Source organism: Oncorhynchus nerka, linkage group LG5 (genome assembly GCF_034236695.1).
Source record: "Oncorhynchus nerka isolate Pitt River linkage group LG5, Oner_Uvic_2.0, whole genome shotgun sequence".
NCBI lineage: Eukaryota > Metazoa > Chordata > Actinopteri > Salmoniformes > Salmonidae > Oncorhynchus > Oncorhynchus nerka.
The window spans coordinates 34445376-34462757 of record NC_088400.1 but is presented as its reverse complement, the minus strand read 5'-3'; the positions used below and the strand labels follow the sequence as shown (position 1 = coordinate 34462757).

Here is a 17382-nt window from a genome sequence, read left to right as displayed (position 1 = left end):
AGCACCTCAAGAGTGAGCAGATTCCAATAAGACATTCATAATCCGGCATAAAAAGCTACAGGACCTTCAACTGTTGCAGTGCCACAGGCGATTGTCTAACTAGACACAGATGACAGTATAGTCCAATAGACCTGTAGCTCCTTTTTCCTTGGTGCAATGACAAAGACAATGTCAATTAATAGTTTACGACACAATGTACAATTTCACAAATATTCCAATACATTTCCTGTTAATATCAGTGACACAGGCCCAGTGGTAGAAAATAGCTTTATTTTGTTATTGGTGTTAGACACCTTGTGCGTTCCACAACAGTAGTGCTTCTAATGCATAGACAATATACATGACCTACATTATCCACCACTACCAAAAAGTTATTTCTGTTTTCCCCATTCTTCAGCCTCACTGGATACCATGGGTAGACAAGAACAGTTTACACATGCAAAGACATAACTGAAATAGCAAACTAATGAAGTGAAAGATGAATAGTCACATAAAGGGTCAAGTAAATCCAAGGGATCCTGTACTGACAATGACTTAGTAAGGCACACATTTTATCACAATACCATCTTTCTACCCATAGGGCAGCTTGTTGTACAAAAACTGGCCAAGATTGTGCCACGAGAACATTTTGTAGGAACAATACTAAAGTTATTAGTCACGCTCCAGAGCTTTTGTAGAATTTTAGCCAGTAGTTTTTAAAAGTAGCGCTCACAGGCCAAAATGGGTCCCTGAAAATTGTGTAATGTCATCCATATGATGTTGTCCTGCAAGCATTTTTCTTCTTCAATTCGTACAATATGATACAAATGTTTAAGTGCTTAAGATCCCAGACTGTGTCTTTAAGTAGGCTAACAGGTAAAGCCATACAACACCTTTGACATGTCTACCTTTCAGATGTATCGCATCTCCTGTACTTATACACATTCCTCAACAAATTGACCTGTGGTCAAATACTCACATATATACAAATCTAGATAGAACTGCTGAGAGGGACATTAAATACTGGGTTGTGTCAGTAAGGATAAACATCTGACCATGATATCCCTCTTCAACCTTATGGTATAGATTACCAACTGAACTACAGAGGACCAATGTGGTTGAGTATGGTGCTTACAACGCAAGGATAGTGGGTTCGATTCCCAGGACCACCTGTATGTAAAATGTTTGCACATATGACTAAGTGGCTTTGGATAGAGATGTCTGCTGAAAGGCATATATTATAGTATTCATGATTGTGGTGCCAACTATCCCGCTCCTATAGTCCACCTCACGGCGTTCCCCTCAGAGCTGGGGGTGAGAGGGCGGAGGGAGGACAGGATGGGTGGGGGGCCCATACTCCCTGTGCTCCAGGAGTGGGGGAGGGTGGGGTGACTGGAGGGAGGGACAGGGGAGGTGAGGGTGGAGAGAGTTCCACGCAGACGGTCAGCAACGGAGAAACATGGAGAAGAACGGATAGGGCGCAGGACGGCATCTTATAGAGAGAGAGAGAGAAGATGGTTATAATATAGGACTAAGGCCATTTCTGTATTTAATTCAGATGTGTAAATAACATGAACCAGTGCAAATAGGCTTAAGTATCGATCTGAATTGTGCGCGTGTCTTGGACTGTGTCCTTACCCTCCAGTCCAAAGGGCGGCGCCAGTAACGTCTTGGCCTGGCTGTTTCCTGCCTGGGCTGCCCTCTGATAGAAACCAACTGCTGTTCTGAAGCACTGGGTCACCCCAAACCCACTCTCATAACACTGACCCAGGAACAGCAGGGCATCTCTGTCCTACACACAGACAGAGAAACACACATCATCACATCACACTGAACTGAGACCAGGTTATGATTGAGACCGTGGGCTATAATTACAGTTGTATAGTTTAAGTGCAGTGGAAGTCACTCACTCCGCTGTCCGCTGCCATCTTCAGGTAGTGCACTGACTTAAGGCCGTCTCTGACTGGCTCCTGCGAGAACAGAGACCCCAGGTACACTTGAGCCTGAGAGAGAGAGAGAGAGAGAGAGAGAGAGAGAGAGAGAGAGAGAATGGAGAGGAATGCAAGAAAGTTCAAAGAAAAAGACTGTTAGAAAAATACCAATGTTCTTTTAGGCAACGTCTCACACTCGCTACACATACAACACACTCCCTCACTCCTCACCTCTCTCAGCCCAGCTGAGGAAGCCTGTTGCAGAAGGCTGATGGCTGTATCGAGGTCCTGTTGTGTGCTCTGCTGCCCTCTGCTGTTCAGGAGGAGTTTGGCACAGCGGTACTGAGCCTGACTGTGACCCCCTGTCGCTGCCTGGCTGTAGAAATCAAGAGCCTGTACAGGGAACATGAAGAGGGGAGTCACAAGACAGGAATTGTGTAATTGATTGTGTGAGTTTCACTGTGTGTGTGTGTGTGTGTGTGTGTGTGCGCGCTTGGATGTGCACGTGACTGTGTGCCCGTGTGAGTTTGACTGCATGTGAGATTGAGTGCGTGTTTCTTACCTTCTCCTTGTCTTTGCATACACCCCTGCCTTTCTCGTAGCAGACTCCAGTGTTGAACTGGGCCTTGCTGTAACCCCGTCTGGCTGAGGCCAGGAAACAGGAGAAGGCTGCCTCATAGTCCCCAGTCTGAGCACTCTTCAGACCGATGATGTTGAGGACTACAGGAACACTGGAGTCGGCCACCTGTTGGAGGTTCTGGGTCGCCCCCGCCAGGGCGTCCTGAGGAACACAGAGGGCAAAGGCCAGGGTCAAAGGTCATCAACAGGAGACCGGCAGCTTCACCATCAGAGGAATGAATCAGCCTAAAAACTCACCTGGTCATTCTGCTGCCCAGGCTGTTCCCCATCTCTGGTTCTGTGGTTGTCTTCAGGCTGGGAGGACTCTGAAAATGATGACTCCTCTGTAACATGGAAAGATACAAAAATAATCATCCCCTCTGCGCCCGCTCTCGCTGGCTTTCTGTCCGACTTTCACCTGCTACCGCAAGAACTGGTCCCGAACCTAACCGCAGTACCGCAATGTTACTTTAGAAGTATGTGATGCAACTCGCTTGCCAGCCATGGTTCCAGCAATTTCGCTGCCTATAGGAAACTTGAAATGCGCAAAAATAACCTAATAGGTTAAATGAGCAGATTCTCGTGTGGCCCATTATTAGGCTATCAGGCAATATGCCAGACGTATTTTGAAGAGGGCAGAGTTGCAGACAGCTTTGAGCTACGCGTTATAGCCTACCTTTTAGAGGAGTGGGACGATTTTCAGACAGACAAATATGGGTGATCAAAATGCATTTCTAGGCAATGCAGTAAACTACAGCCTAATCATATTTAAGAAGTTAATTTCCTCGGAAAGATAGCTGCCCTCTACATAGAATATAGCCTACTAGTTTAAGTGAGACCACATGAGGTTAGCTCAGATACAGCTAATGAACTTGAAGCAGCCTGAATGATGAGGGGACACTTGAGCTTCCTTTTGTATATAGGATATAACCTACCTTTCAGGAGGGGAACGATTTGCAGGCAAAGACAAACGGCTAATGAATATTTATTGATAAGGGAAAAAGGTGCAACTCTCTCCATGTTATGCACGTGTAGCACATCCGTTTCAACGATGATCACGTCTCGACTGCACCTCCCCTCACGATGGTTGAGCGCCCTCCACTTTTTTCCATTGTCAATATTGATTTATTTCCAGACCCTGTCGTGAACTATAGCCTAATCATATTGAAGTTTGTCCTCTGAAAGATGAGCGCCAAATGATTCTCTGCCCATATATAGGCAGCCTACTCTATGTCATTGACGCCACATACTATAGGCACACGTGACCTGGCGCGCCCAGCTACTGAACTTGAAGCAGCGAATACTTAAGTGTGAATAATGTGACAGGGGTGCTTGTAATACTATAGGCAGGCTAACGCATACAAAGCAAAAACATGACCGTTTCCAAATGATCTGCGGGACTCCAAATATAAATTCATCCCAAAGTTGTCTGCCTGATCGCCCCCGCACGCAGCATGAGAAATGCAGACCGCGCCGCAATGATCTCTGTCGGGACCTGCAGGTCCCACGGTCATTCCAAGGGAATGCAGCCCTCTACTATGGGGCAGCCGGGTAGAGCGTTGGACTAGTAACCAAAAGGTTGCAAGTTCAAATCCCCCAGCTGACATGGTACAAATCTGTCGTTCTGCCCCTGAACAGGCAGTTAACCCACTGTTCCTAGGCCGTCATTGAAAATAAGAATTTGTTCTTAACGGACTTGCCTAGTTAAATAAAGGTAAAATAAAATACTATGTTGTGTTATCATGTAGTCTGGTAGGCATGGATTTGTGAAAAGCATGATGTAAGATAAGATAAATATTGTTACCCTGACCAAACACTTAACATGTAAAGGTAGAATGTGAGACTGACCCGTTCCAGAGGAGCCGTGACTCAGAGTTGCCCTCTTGTGGTCAGAGAGGTGACTGTCAGCAGTCAGATGGTCTTCATGAAACTGGTCAGGGCTGCTGTAGCTGCTCCTGGGACTGCTGTGCTCCTGGCTCTGGGGCTGGCTCGGGACCTGCTGGCTCGGTCTCTGGGGCAGACAGTGCACACTCCTCCCTCTGGGCAGCACGTCACGGCGAGATACTGGACAAACACAGTGGGAAGGAGATCAGACTCATTCTGCATTCATGTACTACCAGAAAGCTTTGAAATTGAGCAGAGAAATGAGCTTCAGAGTTCCCTCGTCTGAATGTCACGGCTCAATATCCTTTACAGGATGAATTGCATTGTGTGTGGCGGGACTCACTTCGCTCCAGTAGGACGCGGTAGCCACACTTCTGCAGGGTTCCCTGGATGGCCAGGCATCCTGTGTTGGGGTTCTGGTTGGGGTCACTCCCAGAGAACTGAGAGTGGATCCTCCTACAGATCTGCATCAACAGCACCGCAGCTGCCCCCTTAACAGAGAGATCACAGGTCATTGTTTCCCCCCCACAAGTGTGCCATGTGCTTTATATTTGCATTTTAAATGCGTGAAAAGTAGCCAATACCCAGCCAACTGCATCCAAGGCAGTGTAGCGGGGGAGCCCAGCGTAGCAGAACTGAGAGGTCCTCTTCCTCCTCTTGTCTCCATCGTCCCCTTTCTGAGAGCTAAGAGAGAAACAATGTGATGTGAATAAGTTGTACATAAACTTGATTGATTTATTAGGATCCCCATTAGCGACCAGCTTGTCATACCGGGGTCGGACAAAACGGAAAAAAAGACATTACAGACAAGACTTCACAATTGACATACATTTTAAAACATGAATATGTAGTGTGTGTGTGTGCATCTATTAGTTACATGTCAGATTCCTCATCCCCTAGTTACTCTGCTGTATTAAACCATCACGGCAGGCGCCTCAATGAGAGAGGGTGGTAATCTCCGTTTCCCCTACAGCACACCAGGAAGTAGAATCAGATTTAAAAAACAGCTTATGGAACAGCAGGGACTGTGAAGTAACACAAATATATGTACAGACACATGCATACACACACATGATAACATACACACACGTACACATGGATTTTGTGTTGTAGATATGTGGTGGTGGAGTAGGGGCCTGAGGGCACTCAGTGTGTTGTGAAATCAGTTATGAATGTATTGTAATGTTTTTAAAATTGTATAACTGCCTTAATTTTGCTGGACCCCAGGAAGAGTAGCTGCTGATTTGGCAGGAACTAATGGGGATCCATAATAAATACAAATATATGCACCGTGGAAACAGGCCAGGGCCACAGGATGATGCAACCAGCTGCAAGGCTGGCAGAGGGCCGCAGAGCGCGTCACAGGAGGGGGAACACTATGGAGGTGTGAAGGGAAGGAGATTATTTTTTCCCACCTTTATTTAACCAGGTAGGCCAGTTGAGAACAAGTTCTCATTTACAACTGTGACCTGGCCAAGATAAAGCAAAGCAGTGCAACATAAACAACAACACAGAGTTACACATGGAATAAACAAGAGTACAGTCAATGACACAATAGAAAAATCTATATACAGTGTGTGCAAATGTAGTAACTTTAGGGAGGCAATAAATAGGCCATAGTGGCGAAATAATTACAATTTAGCATTAACACTGGAGTGATAGATGTGCAGATGATGATGTGCAAGTAGAGATACTGGGGTGCAAAAGAGCAAAAAAAATAACAATATGGGGATGAGGTAGTTGGATGGGCTATTTACAGATGGGCTGTGTACGGGTGCAGTGATTGGTAAGCTGCTCTGACAGCTGATGCTTAAAGTTAGTGAGGGAGATATAAAACTCCAGCTTCAGTGATTTTTGCAATTCGTTCCAGTCATTGGCAGCAGAGAACTGGAAGGAAAGGCAACCAAAGTAGGAGTTGGCTTTGGGGATGACCAGTGAAATATACCTGTTGGAGCGCGTGCTATGGGTGGGTGTTGCTATGGTGACCAGTTAGCTGAGAAGGCGGGGCTTTACCTAACAAAGACTTATAGATGACCTGGAGCCAGTGGGTTTGGCGACGAATGTGAAGCGAGGGCCAGCTAACGAGAGCATATAGGTCGCAGTGGTGGGTAGTATATGGGGCTTTGGTGACAAAACAGATAGCCTCCAACACTCTACTCAGCAAATTAAATGTAGTCTGTATTGTAAATGACATCACTGAAGTCAAGGATCGGTAGGATAGTCAGTTTTACAAGGGTATGTTTAGCAGCATAAGTGAAGAAGGCTTTGTTGCGAAACCAAAAGCCAATTATAGATTTTATTTTGGATTGGAGATGCTTAATGTGAGTCTGGAAGGAGAGTTTACAGTCTAACCAGACACCTAGGTATTTGTAGCTGTCCACATATTCTAAGTCAGAAATGTCCAGAATAGTAGTCGGGTGGGTGGGTGTGGGCAGCGATCGGTTGAAGAGCGTGCATTTAGTTTTACTAGCATTTAAGAGCAGTTGGAAGCCACGGAATGTGTGTTGTATGGCACTGAAGCTCATCTGGGGGTTTGTTAACAGTGTCCAAAGGGCCAGAAGTATACAGAACGGTGTCGTCTGCGTAGAGGTGGATCAGAGAATCACCAGCAGCAAGAGCGACATGATTGATATATACAAAGAAGAAGAGTCAGCCCGAGAATTGAACCCTGTGGCACCCCCATAGACTGCCAGAGGTCCAGACAACAGGCCCTCCGATTTGACACGCCAAACTCTATCCGAGAAGTAATTGGTGAACCAGGCGAGTCAGACATTTGAGAAACCAAGGCTGTTGTGTCTGCCGATAAGAATGCGTTGATTGACAGAGTCGAAAGCCTTGACCAGGTCAATGAAGACGGCTGCACAGTACAGTCTTTTATCGATGGCGGTTATGATAGTGTTTAGGACCTTGAGCGTGGCTGAGGTGCACCCATGACCAGCCCGGAAACCAGATTGCATAGCGGAGAAGATACGGTGGGATTCGAAGTTTGTTAACTTGGCTTTCGAAGACTTTAGAAAGAAAGGGCAGGATAAATATAGGTCTGTAACACTTTGGGTCAAGAGTGTCTCGCCCTTTGACGAGGGGGATGACCGCGGCAGCTTTCCAATCTTTAGGGATCTCAGACGATACGAAAGAGGTTGAACAGGCTAGTAATAGGGGTTGCAACAATTGCGGCGGATAATTTTAGAAAGAGAGGGTCCAGATTGTCTAGCCCAGCTGATTTGTAGGGTTACAGATTTTGCATCTCTTTCAGAACATCAGCTATCTGGATTTGGGTGAAGGATAAGTAGGGGGGCTTGGGCAAGTTGCTGAGGAGGGTGCAGAGCTGTTTGATGGGGTAGGGGGTAGCCAGGTGGAAAGCATAGCCAGCCGTAGAAAAATGCTTCTTGAAATTCTCGATTATCGTAGATTTATCGGTGGTGACAGTGTTTCCGAACCTCAGTGCAGTGGACAGCTGGGAGGAGGTGCTCTTATTCTCCATGGACTTTACAGTGTCCCAAAACTTTTAGGAATTTGTGCTACAGGATGAAAATTCTGTTTGAAAAAGCTAGCCTTAGTTTTCCTAACTGACTGTGTATATTGGTTCCCAACTTCCCTGAAAAGTTGCTTATCATGGGGGCTATTCAATGCTAATGCAGTACGTCACAGGATGTTTTTGTGCTGGTCAAGGGCAGTCAAGTCTGGAGTGAACCAAGGGCTATATCTGTTCTTAGTGTTCTTCTTGATTGGGGCACGCTTATTTATGATGGTGAGGAAAGCACTTAAAGAATAACCAGGCATCGGGAGGGGGTCAATATCCTTCCAGGATACCCAGGCCAGGTTGATTAGAAAGGCCTGCACGCCTGAAGTGTTTTAGGGAGCGCTTGACAGTGACGAGGGCCGGTCGTTTGACCGCGGACCCAGGCAATGAGGCAGTGATCGCTGAGATCCTGGTTGAAGACAACAGAGGTGTATTTAGAGGGCAGGTTGGTCAGAATGATATCTATGAGGGTGCCCGTGTTTACGCATTTAGGGTTGTACCTGGTAGGTTCCTTGATCATTTGTGAGATTGAGGGCATCTAGTGGCATCTAGTTTAGATTGTAGGACGGCCGGGGTGTTAAGCATATCCCAGTTTAGGTCACCTAACAGTACAAACTCTGAAGATAGACGGGGGGCAATCAATTCACATATGGGGTCCAGTGCACAGCTGGAGGCTGAAGGGGGTCTATAACAGGCGGCAACAGTGAGAGACTTATTTCTGGAAAGGTGGCTTTTTAAAAGTGGAAGCTCGAACTGTTTGGGCACAGACCTGGATAGCATGACATAACTCTGCAGACTAACTCCGCCCCCTTTCACAGTTCTATCTTGGTGGAAAATGTTGTAGCTGGGGATGGAAATTTCAGGGTTTTTGGTGGCCTTCCTAAGCCAGGATTCAGACACGGCTAGGACATCAGTGTTGGTGGAGTGTGCTAAAGCATGGAATAAAACAAACTTAGGGAGGAGGCTTCTGATGTTAACATGCATGAAACCAAGGCTTTTACGGTTACAGAAGTCAACAAATGATAGCGCCTGGGGAATAGGTGTGGTACTGGGGTCTACAGGGCCTGGGTTAACCTCTACATCACCAGAGGAAGAGTAGGATAAGGGTACAGCTAAAGGCTATAAGAACTGGTCGTCTAGTGCGTTGGGAACAGAGAATAAAAGGAGTCGATTTCTGGCCATGGTAGAATAGATTCAGGGCATAATGTACAGATAAGGGTATGGTAGGATGCGAGTACAGTGGAGGTAAACCTAGGCATTGAGTGACGATGAGAGAGGATCCATCTCTGGAGGCACCAGTTAAGCCAGGTGAGGTCTCCGCATGTGTGGGACAAAATAGCTATCTAAGGCAAGGTGATTGGGAGAGGGCTCTACAGTGAAGTAAAACAATAAGAACTAGCCGAGACAGCAGTAGACAAGGTATATTGACAGAGAGAGGTATAAAGCAGTCACAGGTGTTGATCGGGAGAGCTAAGACAACAATGGGTAAATGGCGATGAATGGGCAGAGCAGGTCAGTTAGGTACATACAGGACCTGAGCTCGAGGCTGGGGCCGACAGATAAAAAAAACGAGGTATCGTGTTAATGAAACAGTCCAGGGGGCATCAGCTGTGTAGCCGAGTGATCATAGGGTCCAATGAGCAATAGGTGAGTCAGGGAGCCGTTTGGTACTCACTACTACGCTAGGCAAGCGGGAGACACGGCGTTCAGAAAGCTAGCGGGCTGGGGCTAGCAGATGGTTCTTCGTCAACATCGTAACGGAATAGCCTGTTGAGAACACATCCGGCGATTACGTCGGCAGACCAGTCATGATGGATTGGCGGGGCTCCGTGTCGACAATAAAGGGTCCAGGCCAATTGGCAAAATAGGTATTGTAGCCTTAGAATTAGCTGGTATATGGGCCTAGCCCGAGGCTAGCTCAGAGCTAACTGGTGCCTGCTTCGGGACAGAGGCGTTAGCTAAACTGAGCCACTCATTTGCAGCTAGCTAGCTGCGATGATCCGGTGTAATGATCCAGGGCGGCAGGAATCCGGTGATGTGGTAGAGAGAAGCAGTCCGATATGCTCTGGGTTGATATCGCACTGTGCAAACTGGCTGGTATTGTCCGAGCTAAGGCTAGCTGGTGTCCGAGTTAAATGTTAAGACCGCTAGCAGTGGCTAACAAAGACTAGTAGCTAGCTAGCTGGCTAACTCCTGATGGAGGTTCCAGTTATAAGGAATACAAAAAATGAATGAAGGGGTGAGGTACCTGCTGTTGGGAGAGTGACAGCCGGTGGAGAGCAGGGTGGAGGTGTTGATGACCTCATCTTCCACATGGTGATTCGGAGACAGGCGCAGGGGGGCTGTGCCATGGCACCGGCTCAAAACTGGTGGCAGAGGGGTACGAGATGGGTTTGTGATTGTGTATAGAAGAAGTTGACTTCATTCAGCAAAGCAGCCAGGTATAGCCTGGAAGATACTGGGCAATTCCACAGTGACAGAATATTGCTGAGACTCAGATTTTTCACTTTAAAATGTCAAACAAAAACCAATGATTGCAAAGTTAAAACAACCGATAACTCTTAACAAGGACTATGTTTAACAAAAATGTCCACTGAAAATTGTACTAAAACACATTTACTTGAAGAGTGCAGATGTAAAAGTTTTGCAATCATTGTTTTTTGTTTGGCATACATTTCAAAGTGAACAATCTGAGTCTCAGCATCATTCTGTTACCATGGAATTTCCCCAATTGTTAAAACTGTCTACATTTCTGCACGTTACAAACACAGAGAACAAGCATTGTCCTTTATATGTGATATGCATTATAATAAAAGGAGCTCGAAGTACTTGTTTAGTCTGTGCAAATCAGGTCTTTCTCGTCATAATGATGTTCAAATAAACCACAGTAACATTTACATTTAAGTCATTTAGCATAAGGAGGTGTCACCAAACAGGTTACAGCAGTGGGTAGCTAGTTAGCCAATGTTGTTTTTTTAGCTAGTCAATGTTATGCAGACACCTCGAATTGTCTGAAACCAAAACAGAGTTGACAGGGTGGAGGCTGTGGCTAATCAAAACACCCATAAAAACGAACTATAGCTATGGTGGAACAGAAACTAGTATGGCCTAGTTAAGGCATAAACTGTGAATGACCTGCTCCCGTTGTAGAACATGAGAGAACTTGCTATCAATCCTGTCAATGATTCTAGCTGGTGGGCATAATAGTAGTCTTGACAAAATAAAATATTAACGAGCTGGACAATTGCAAATCTAACACATTATTATGACACTTTTATAGACCCATTTAGCAAGCTTCGACGTGAGTGCATAATCAAGGTTAGCTAGCTAATGTTGGTACTGAACAGAACATTGTCAATTATATTTCGCTCACCTCTTCCAACAAACCCTTGTACTCTCCACATGTTTCGTTGTCCTGAAGCTAATTTCAAGATTAATATTTCTACATATTTGCCCTACATTTGTGTATTTAAAAATTCACTGCGGGAGTATTCTCGCCCCATAAGCACAGGGCGAGTACAGTAGCAATCTAGATACTAAAATAAAGCATGGAACAGTCACGAGTTATTTTGGAAGAAGGCAAGCCACCGCAAGGAACGTCACCCGGAAATAGCACAACGTGACGTGTTGCGGGAAGGTAGACTTTTGAACGTGTGTATATCCACCGGTCCTTGTCAAATGTGATATTGTACCCCCTAGCCCAAATGTCAGTTGTATATTCTTTATATATAACCGTGTTCCCCATGTACTTTTTGTATTGATTTGATGTTAATAAAACATAAATACATCAAAAAGTGTTGGGGGAAGGTCCTTTGCGGCTTCACATTGCCGTCGACCGAATTCTTCTTCGATAAGGTTTAACCGCGGTTGGTATCCCAAAAATGTTGCATTACTGCCACCTACTAGACTGGAGTATAACTCCCTTTGCATAAAAATACAACATAAAAATACCCTACCATCTTAACACTACACCCCTCCCCCCCAAAAAATAATAATAACACCATACTCCACTATTTAAATCGGTTTAGTCCTATTTCAGGCCAACAGCCTGAAAGGATGTGACACCACCACTTATCACACCCTGTAACTCTTCTGAGGTCAGGTCTCGCACACCCAAATACCTCTCTGCAGCTGCCACCACAACCTCAATTTATGACGACTTACGTTCCATCCCTGCAGTACAGTCGAAAAGCCAATGCTATGAATGATAAAAATCAAATCATACTGAAACATACAATACCTGTAAAAAAGTTTGGACACACCTACTTATTCAAAGGTTTTTTAGTATTTTCTACATTGTAGAATAATAGAGAAGACATTACAACTATGAAATAACACATTAAATCATGTAGTAACCAAAAAAGTGTTAAACAAATATATAATCAATATATTTTATTTTTAAGATTCTTTGAAGTAGCCACCCTTTCCCTTGATGACAGCTTTGCACAGCTGTAATGCATTTCAATTATCAGGTGTGCCTTGTTAAAAGTTAATTGGTGGAATTTCTTATCCTTCTTAATGCATTTGAGCCAATCAGTTGTGTTGTGACAAGGTAGGGGTGGTATACAGAAGATAGCCCTATTTGGTAAAAGACCATGTCCATATTATGGCAAGAATAGTATAAATAAGCAAGAGAAACGACAGTCCATCATTACTTTAAGACATGAAGGTCAGTCAATGCAGAACATTTCAAGAACTTTGAACGTTTCTTCGAGTGCAGTCGCAAAAACCATCAAGCGCTATGATAAAACTGGCTCTCACGAGAATCGTCACAGGAAAGGAAGACCCAGAGTTACCTCTGCTGCAGACGATAAGTTCATTAGAGTTACCAGCCTCAGAAATTGCAGCCCAAATAAATGCTTCACAGAGTTCAAGTAACAGACACATCTCAACATCTACTGTACAGTGGAGACTGCTTGAATCAGGCCTTCGTAGTTGAATTGCTGCAAAGAAACCACTACTAAAGGACACCAATAAGAAGAAGAGACCAAGAAACACAAGAAATGGACATTAAACCAGTGGAAATCTGTCCTTTGGTCTGATGTGTCCAAATTAATTTTTGGTTCCAAACGCCGTGTCTTTGTGAGACGCAGAGTAGGTGAACGGATGATCTCCGCATGTCTGGTTTCCACAGTGAAGAATGGAGGATGAGGTATGATGGTGTGTGGGTGCTTTGTTGTTGACACTGTATTTGATTTATTTTGAATTCAAGGCACAATTAACCAGCATGGCTGCCACAGTATTCTACAGTGATGTGCCATCCCATCTTGTTTGCGCTTAGTGGGACTATCATTTTGTTTTCAACAGGACAATGACCCAACACACATCCAGGCTGTGTAAGGGCTATTTGACCAAGAAGGAGAGTGATGAAGTGCTGCATCAGATGACCTGGCCTCCACAATCACCCGACCTCAACCCAATTGAGATGGTTTGGGATGAGTTAGACCGTAGAGTGAAGGAAAAGCAGCCAACCAGTGCTCAGCATATGTGGGAACTCTTTGAAGACTGTTAGAAAAGCATTCCAGGTGAAGCTGGTTGAGAGAATGCTAAGAGTGTGCAAATGTTGGCTACTTTGGAGAATCTAAAATATATTTTGATTTGTTTAACACTTTTTTGGTTTCTACTTCATTCCATATGTGTTATTTCATAGTTTTGATGTCTTCACTATTATTCTACAATGTAGACAATTGTAGAAATAAGGAAAAACCCTTGAATGAGTATGTGTCTCCAAACTTTTGACTCGTACTGTATATCAATTGTTGGTTTATCCCTCTGTACTGGTACAGATCTACTACTCACACCACTCCTCTCGGGATCTCTCCCCTTTGACACATCTTCCTCTACTTTCTTCACCTACTCAGCATATGACAACTTCTACACTACTCTAACCCTGAAAACCTCAACCTGCTTCTCTCACACTGGACATGTCTGATCCCCAGCCCCATGGGCCCCACTACAATTACAGTTTTTATATATATATATATATATATATTTTTTTTTTACAATCGCTAGGACCCATTTCTCAATACTTAGGTCACTTTTCAAAACTCTTCACACAGTTCTCCTAACTAACTTTCAGCTTGGCACAGCAGTTCATTTCACGTTCAAAATGCCCTAAAACTACCAAAACATGTCATTCATGTCTCAAATCAACTCGTTCTTCCATAACACTAGCAAAGGTTGTCACCCAACAAGCACACGTTGTCACTCATAAAACAATGACTTAAACAACACTAACAGGTAGCATTACACAATGTTTTCTTTACAAAACAAGAATGACACCTCTACTGTTTAGAATTCACTACAGTATATGTTAAAGGAATGTATCAGACATGATGCAATATGTTTTATGTCATTGAGTGATTCCAAAATACAATAATTTGTCTATACACCATCTACAGATACAGTAGCAATACTAGTCAACCCTGTCTTATGCATTTGGCCACAGGTTCTCATCCACATCACATCTTATGTCATCTTGGGCAATACACCTAGGAAAGAATATTCTGCAGATATGTCCAGGCATCCAGCATTCATTGCGTCCAGGAGGGACATTTGATCATGTGGATGGTGGTCATAAACCTTCCACCTCCATGAGGAAAATAATTCCTCTATGGTGTTGAGGAATGGAGAGTAAGGTGGGAGGAAAAGTCACACCATCCTGGGATGGGCTGCAACCACTCTGTGACTGCACGGGAGTGGTGAAATGCCACGTTGTCCTATACAACTACAAACGTTGGCCGATTCTGCAACCCCGTCCTCACCTGGCACAACCCTTCCATAGAGTTCACCCAGGAATGAAATGAGACGCTCGGTGTTGTACGGCCCAATTAGCGGTTTGTATAACAGCAATGACGAATATGTGTGGTATTTGCCTGGCTTCAATCTCCACGACTCTCTAAAATAAATCCACAAGGCAACATAAAAGTTAGGCTATTATGGTGGTTTACATTATACCTAAAAACATGCCATGGTGTGCCTCTGCCCTGTTTGGTTTTGTTCATAACCAGTTCTGTATTTTATAGTCATCTTACCTGGACTTATTGGTTCCTGAGTTGCTTGACTTGTTCAGAGTTCCTCTCAAAGGGGACAGTGTACAACTACTTCATCCTGACTTGATGTTGTTTCAGGACTCTATAAATATTTGTCATGCTTACATTGTCTGCCAACACTCGTCCCGAATCTCTGTGAGTTTTATGCCATTGTTTCTGAAGACCATATCAACAATTGCCGTTTCCTGCACAGCAGTGAAAATCCTACCTCTCCCGCCTGTAGGAGGTAACTGTTGGGTCCTAAGCAGAAATACAAAAACAATTACACACAAGTAGGTTTGGAGGCTTTGCTCAATGTACTTCTGTAATGTGCAGTTCAGTCAGATGCAGAATGCACATCTTACCTGTTGTTTTGCCAGACATTTCCCAGAATAGATGCCACTGTTGAGCGTTGCAGATTTGGCTGCACTCTCAGACCAGCCTCTCTCATTGATAGACCATGATTTATTACATGATAAATTAGTGGCCCTAATCTCATCTGAGACTAGAGCTTTTGATCTTCCTCTCAGTCTTCTTCCACCACGCATACATACTCCTCTCCGTCTCCCAGCCACTCTTCTTCCTCTGTCAGCCACTTCTCTATCTCTGTCTGGGTCCATGTTTACATTGCGGTACAGCATTATTCCTAAGATGTCCCCTTTTGAATAGATGGTAATGTAATTGAAAGACTAACACCTGTGTAGGTGTTCAGCTACAACGGGAATCAGCTGTGGTTGGTCTAAATGTTTTGATAGTATTTAATTTTCTAGATTTGGGATATATTTCCATACGGTATTACTGTAGAAATGTAGCAAATTTATGTCTTGTTCAATTTTGTGTTATTTTAGGTTTTGAACGTACTTTTAACAGTTTTGAAAAGAGTATGTAAACATGTGCAAATTGGCCTGTAGGTACATAGAGTTTTGGTGGTGGTTGTGTCTGAGCGAGAAAAGAGTTCATGCAAATTGAAAGATGTAGTCATTGAATGCATTTTGTTCCAAAGCAATGAAAAATGATCCCTAGGTTAGCTCACATAGACTGCTGTTATGCAGTGCCCTTTTCTTGAGAGCAAAACAGTTCACATCTCATGTCCTTATTTGTTTATTGCAAAGCGCCTGCTCCCTCTGACCAGCAGATACTCAAACAATTATCTCAGGACCCTTTCTGGTTACCCTCGCAGATTCCACAGAACCCAACTCTGTTTTCACATAGCCTGAAACCACAAATGAATCAGCCAAAAGGCAAGGGTCCACTTTCTCCAAACACTTAACTCCTACTGTCACAGTCTCATCTTTATCCTGACCCTCGGTGCAAACCTCGGGCTCCAAGAACTTCACCGCACCTACCACCTCTGATACTCCTCCTGTCTTCAACTCACTCTGCTTACACGTTCTACCATTCTTCTTTAACAAACCATCTCCTTTTTTTCTGCCATTTTTAACCGACTCAAGCTCACCCTCTTCCTCCCTCTCTCCTAGACCTCCTTTGCCTCTCTTTTTCCCTCCAGTCCTCCTCCGGTTTCAAAGTATACGTCTCCTTATGATGATGCTGACAGATATGGTGGCAGCAGGTAGCCTAGTGGTTAGTGTGTTGGGCCAGTAACCAAAAGGTTGCTAGATCAAATCCCCAAACTGTTCTTCCCTTGAACAAGGCAGTTAACCCACTGTTACTAGGCTGTCATTGTAAATAAGGATTGGTTCTTAAACTGACTTGCCTGGTTAAACTTAAAATATGGCAGCTCCAAAGCAACTTTCTAATATTTAGTTTTTTTGTGTGTGTTATTTCTTACATTATTAGCCCAGAATATTTTTTGTGTCATTACATACAGCCAGAAATAACTTTTGGATATCAGAGCAGTGGTAACTCACCAGCATTACAACCAGGAATATGACTTTCCCAAATTGGATCCTTTGTTCGTACCCCCAGGGCAATTGAACTTATTCCAGAGACTGCTCTAAAACACCGCCGGCGGAGAAGAGGTATTCGGAGTGGACTTATAGTCCGACTCAGGAGGCGTGCACACCATCCACCACTTCTGAGTATATTACTCGCTAATATTCAGTCTCTGGATAATAAATTAGACGAGCTCAGGGCGAGGATCTCCTTCTAGAGAGACATCATGCATTGTAACATACTGTGTTTCACAGAAACACTCTTGCGATATACTGTCCCCGTCCATACAGCCAGCTGGGTTCTCAGTACATCGCGCAGACAGGAATAAAGAACTCTCCGGGAAGATGAAAGGCTGGGGTGGATGTTTCATGATTAACTACTCATGGTGTGATTGTGATAACATACATAAATTCAAGTCCTTTTGTTCACCTGACCTAGAATACCTCACAATCAAATGCCTACCATATTACCTCCCACGAGAATTCTCTTCCGTTATAGTCACAGCTGTGTACATTCCCCTTCAAGC

At 44.3% G+C, this 17382-nt stretch overlaps 1 protein-coding gene across 1 annotated transcript; it reads right to left on the bottom strand.

Annotated features, from left to right (window-relative positions):
* Positions 1 to 253: 253 nt before the first annotated feature.
* On the bottom strand, positions 254 to 11531 carry LOC115129362 (DAP3-binding cell death enhancer 1-like). The gene is made up of 11 exons (XM_029659617.2): positions 11306 to 11531; positions 10181 to 10298; positions 4997 to 5096; positions 4756 to 4903; positions 4377 to 4592; positions 2787 to 2872; positions 2473 to 2691; positions 2142 to 2303; positions 1890 to 1982; positions 1618 to 1771; positions 254 to 1471 (listed from the first exon to the last, which is right to left on the bottom strand). Exons 1-11 carry the CDS (start codon positions 11334 to 11336, stop codon positions 1245 to 1247), a joined length of 1554 nt encoding a protein of 517 aa, XP_029515477.2. The 5' UTR covers positions 11337 to 11531; the 3' UTR covers positions 254 to 1244.
* Positions 11532 to 17382: the final 5851 nt, after the last annotated feature.

Excerpts from the sequence above, each read along its gene's own strand:
- LOC115129362 (XM_029659617.2), bottom strand. The coding sequence starts at position 11,336 with ATGTGGAGAGTACAAGGGTTTGTTGGAAGAG. Across the intron at positions 2,692-2,786 it reads CTGGGCAGCAGAATGACCAG|GACGCCCTGGCGGGGGCGAC; the intron begins GTGAGTTTTTAG and ends TGTGTTCCTCAG. Across the intron at positions 1,472-1,617 it reads GCCGCCCTTTGGACTGGAGG|ATGCCGTCCTGCGCCCTATC; the intron begins GTAAGGACACAG and ends TCTCTCTATAAG.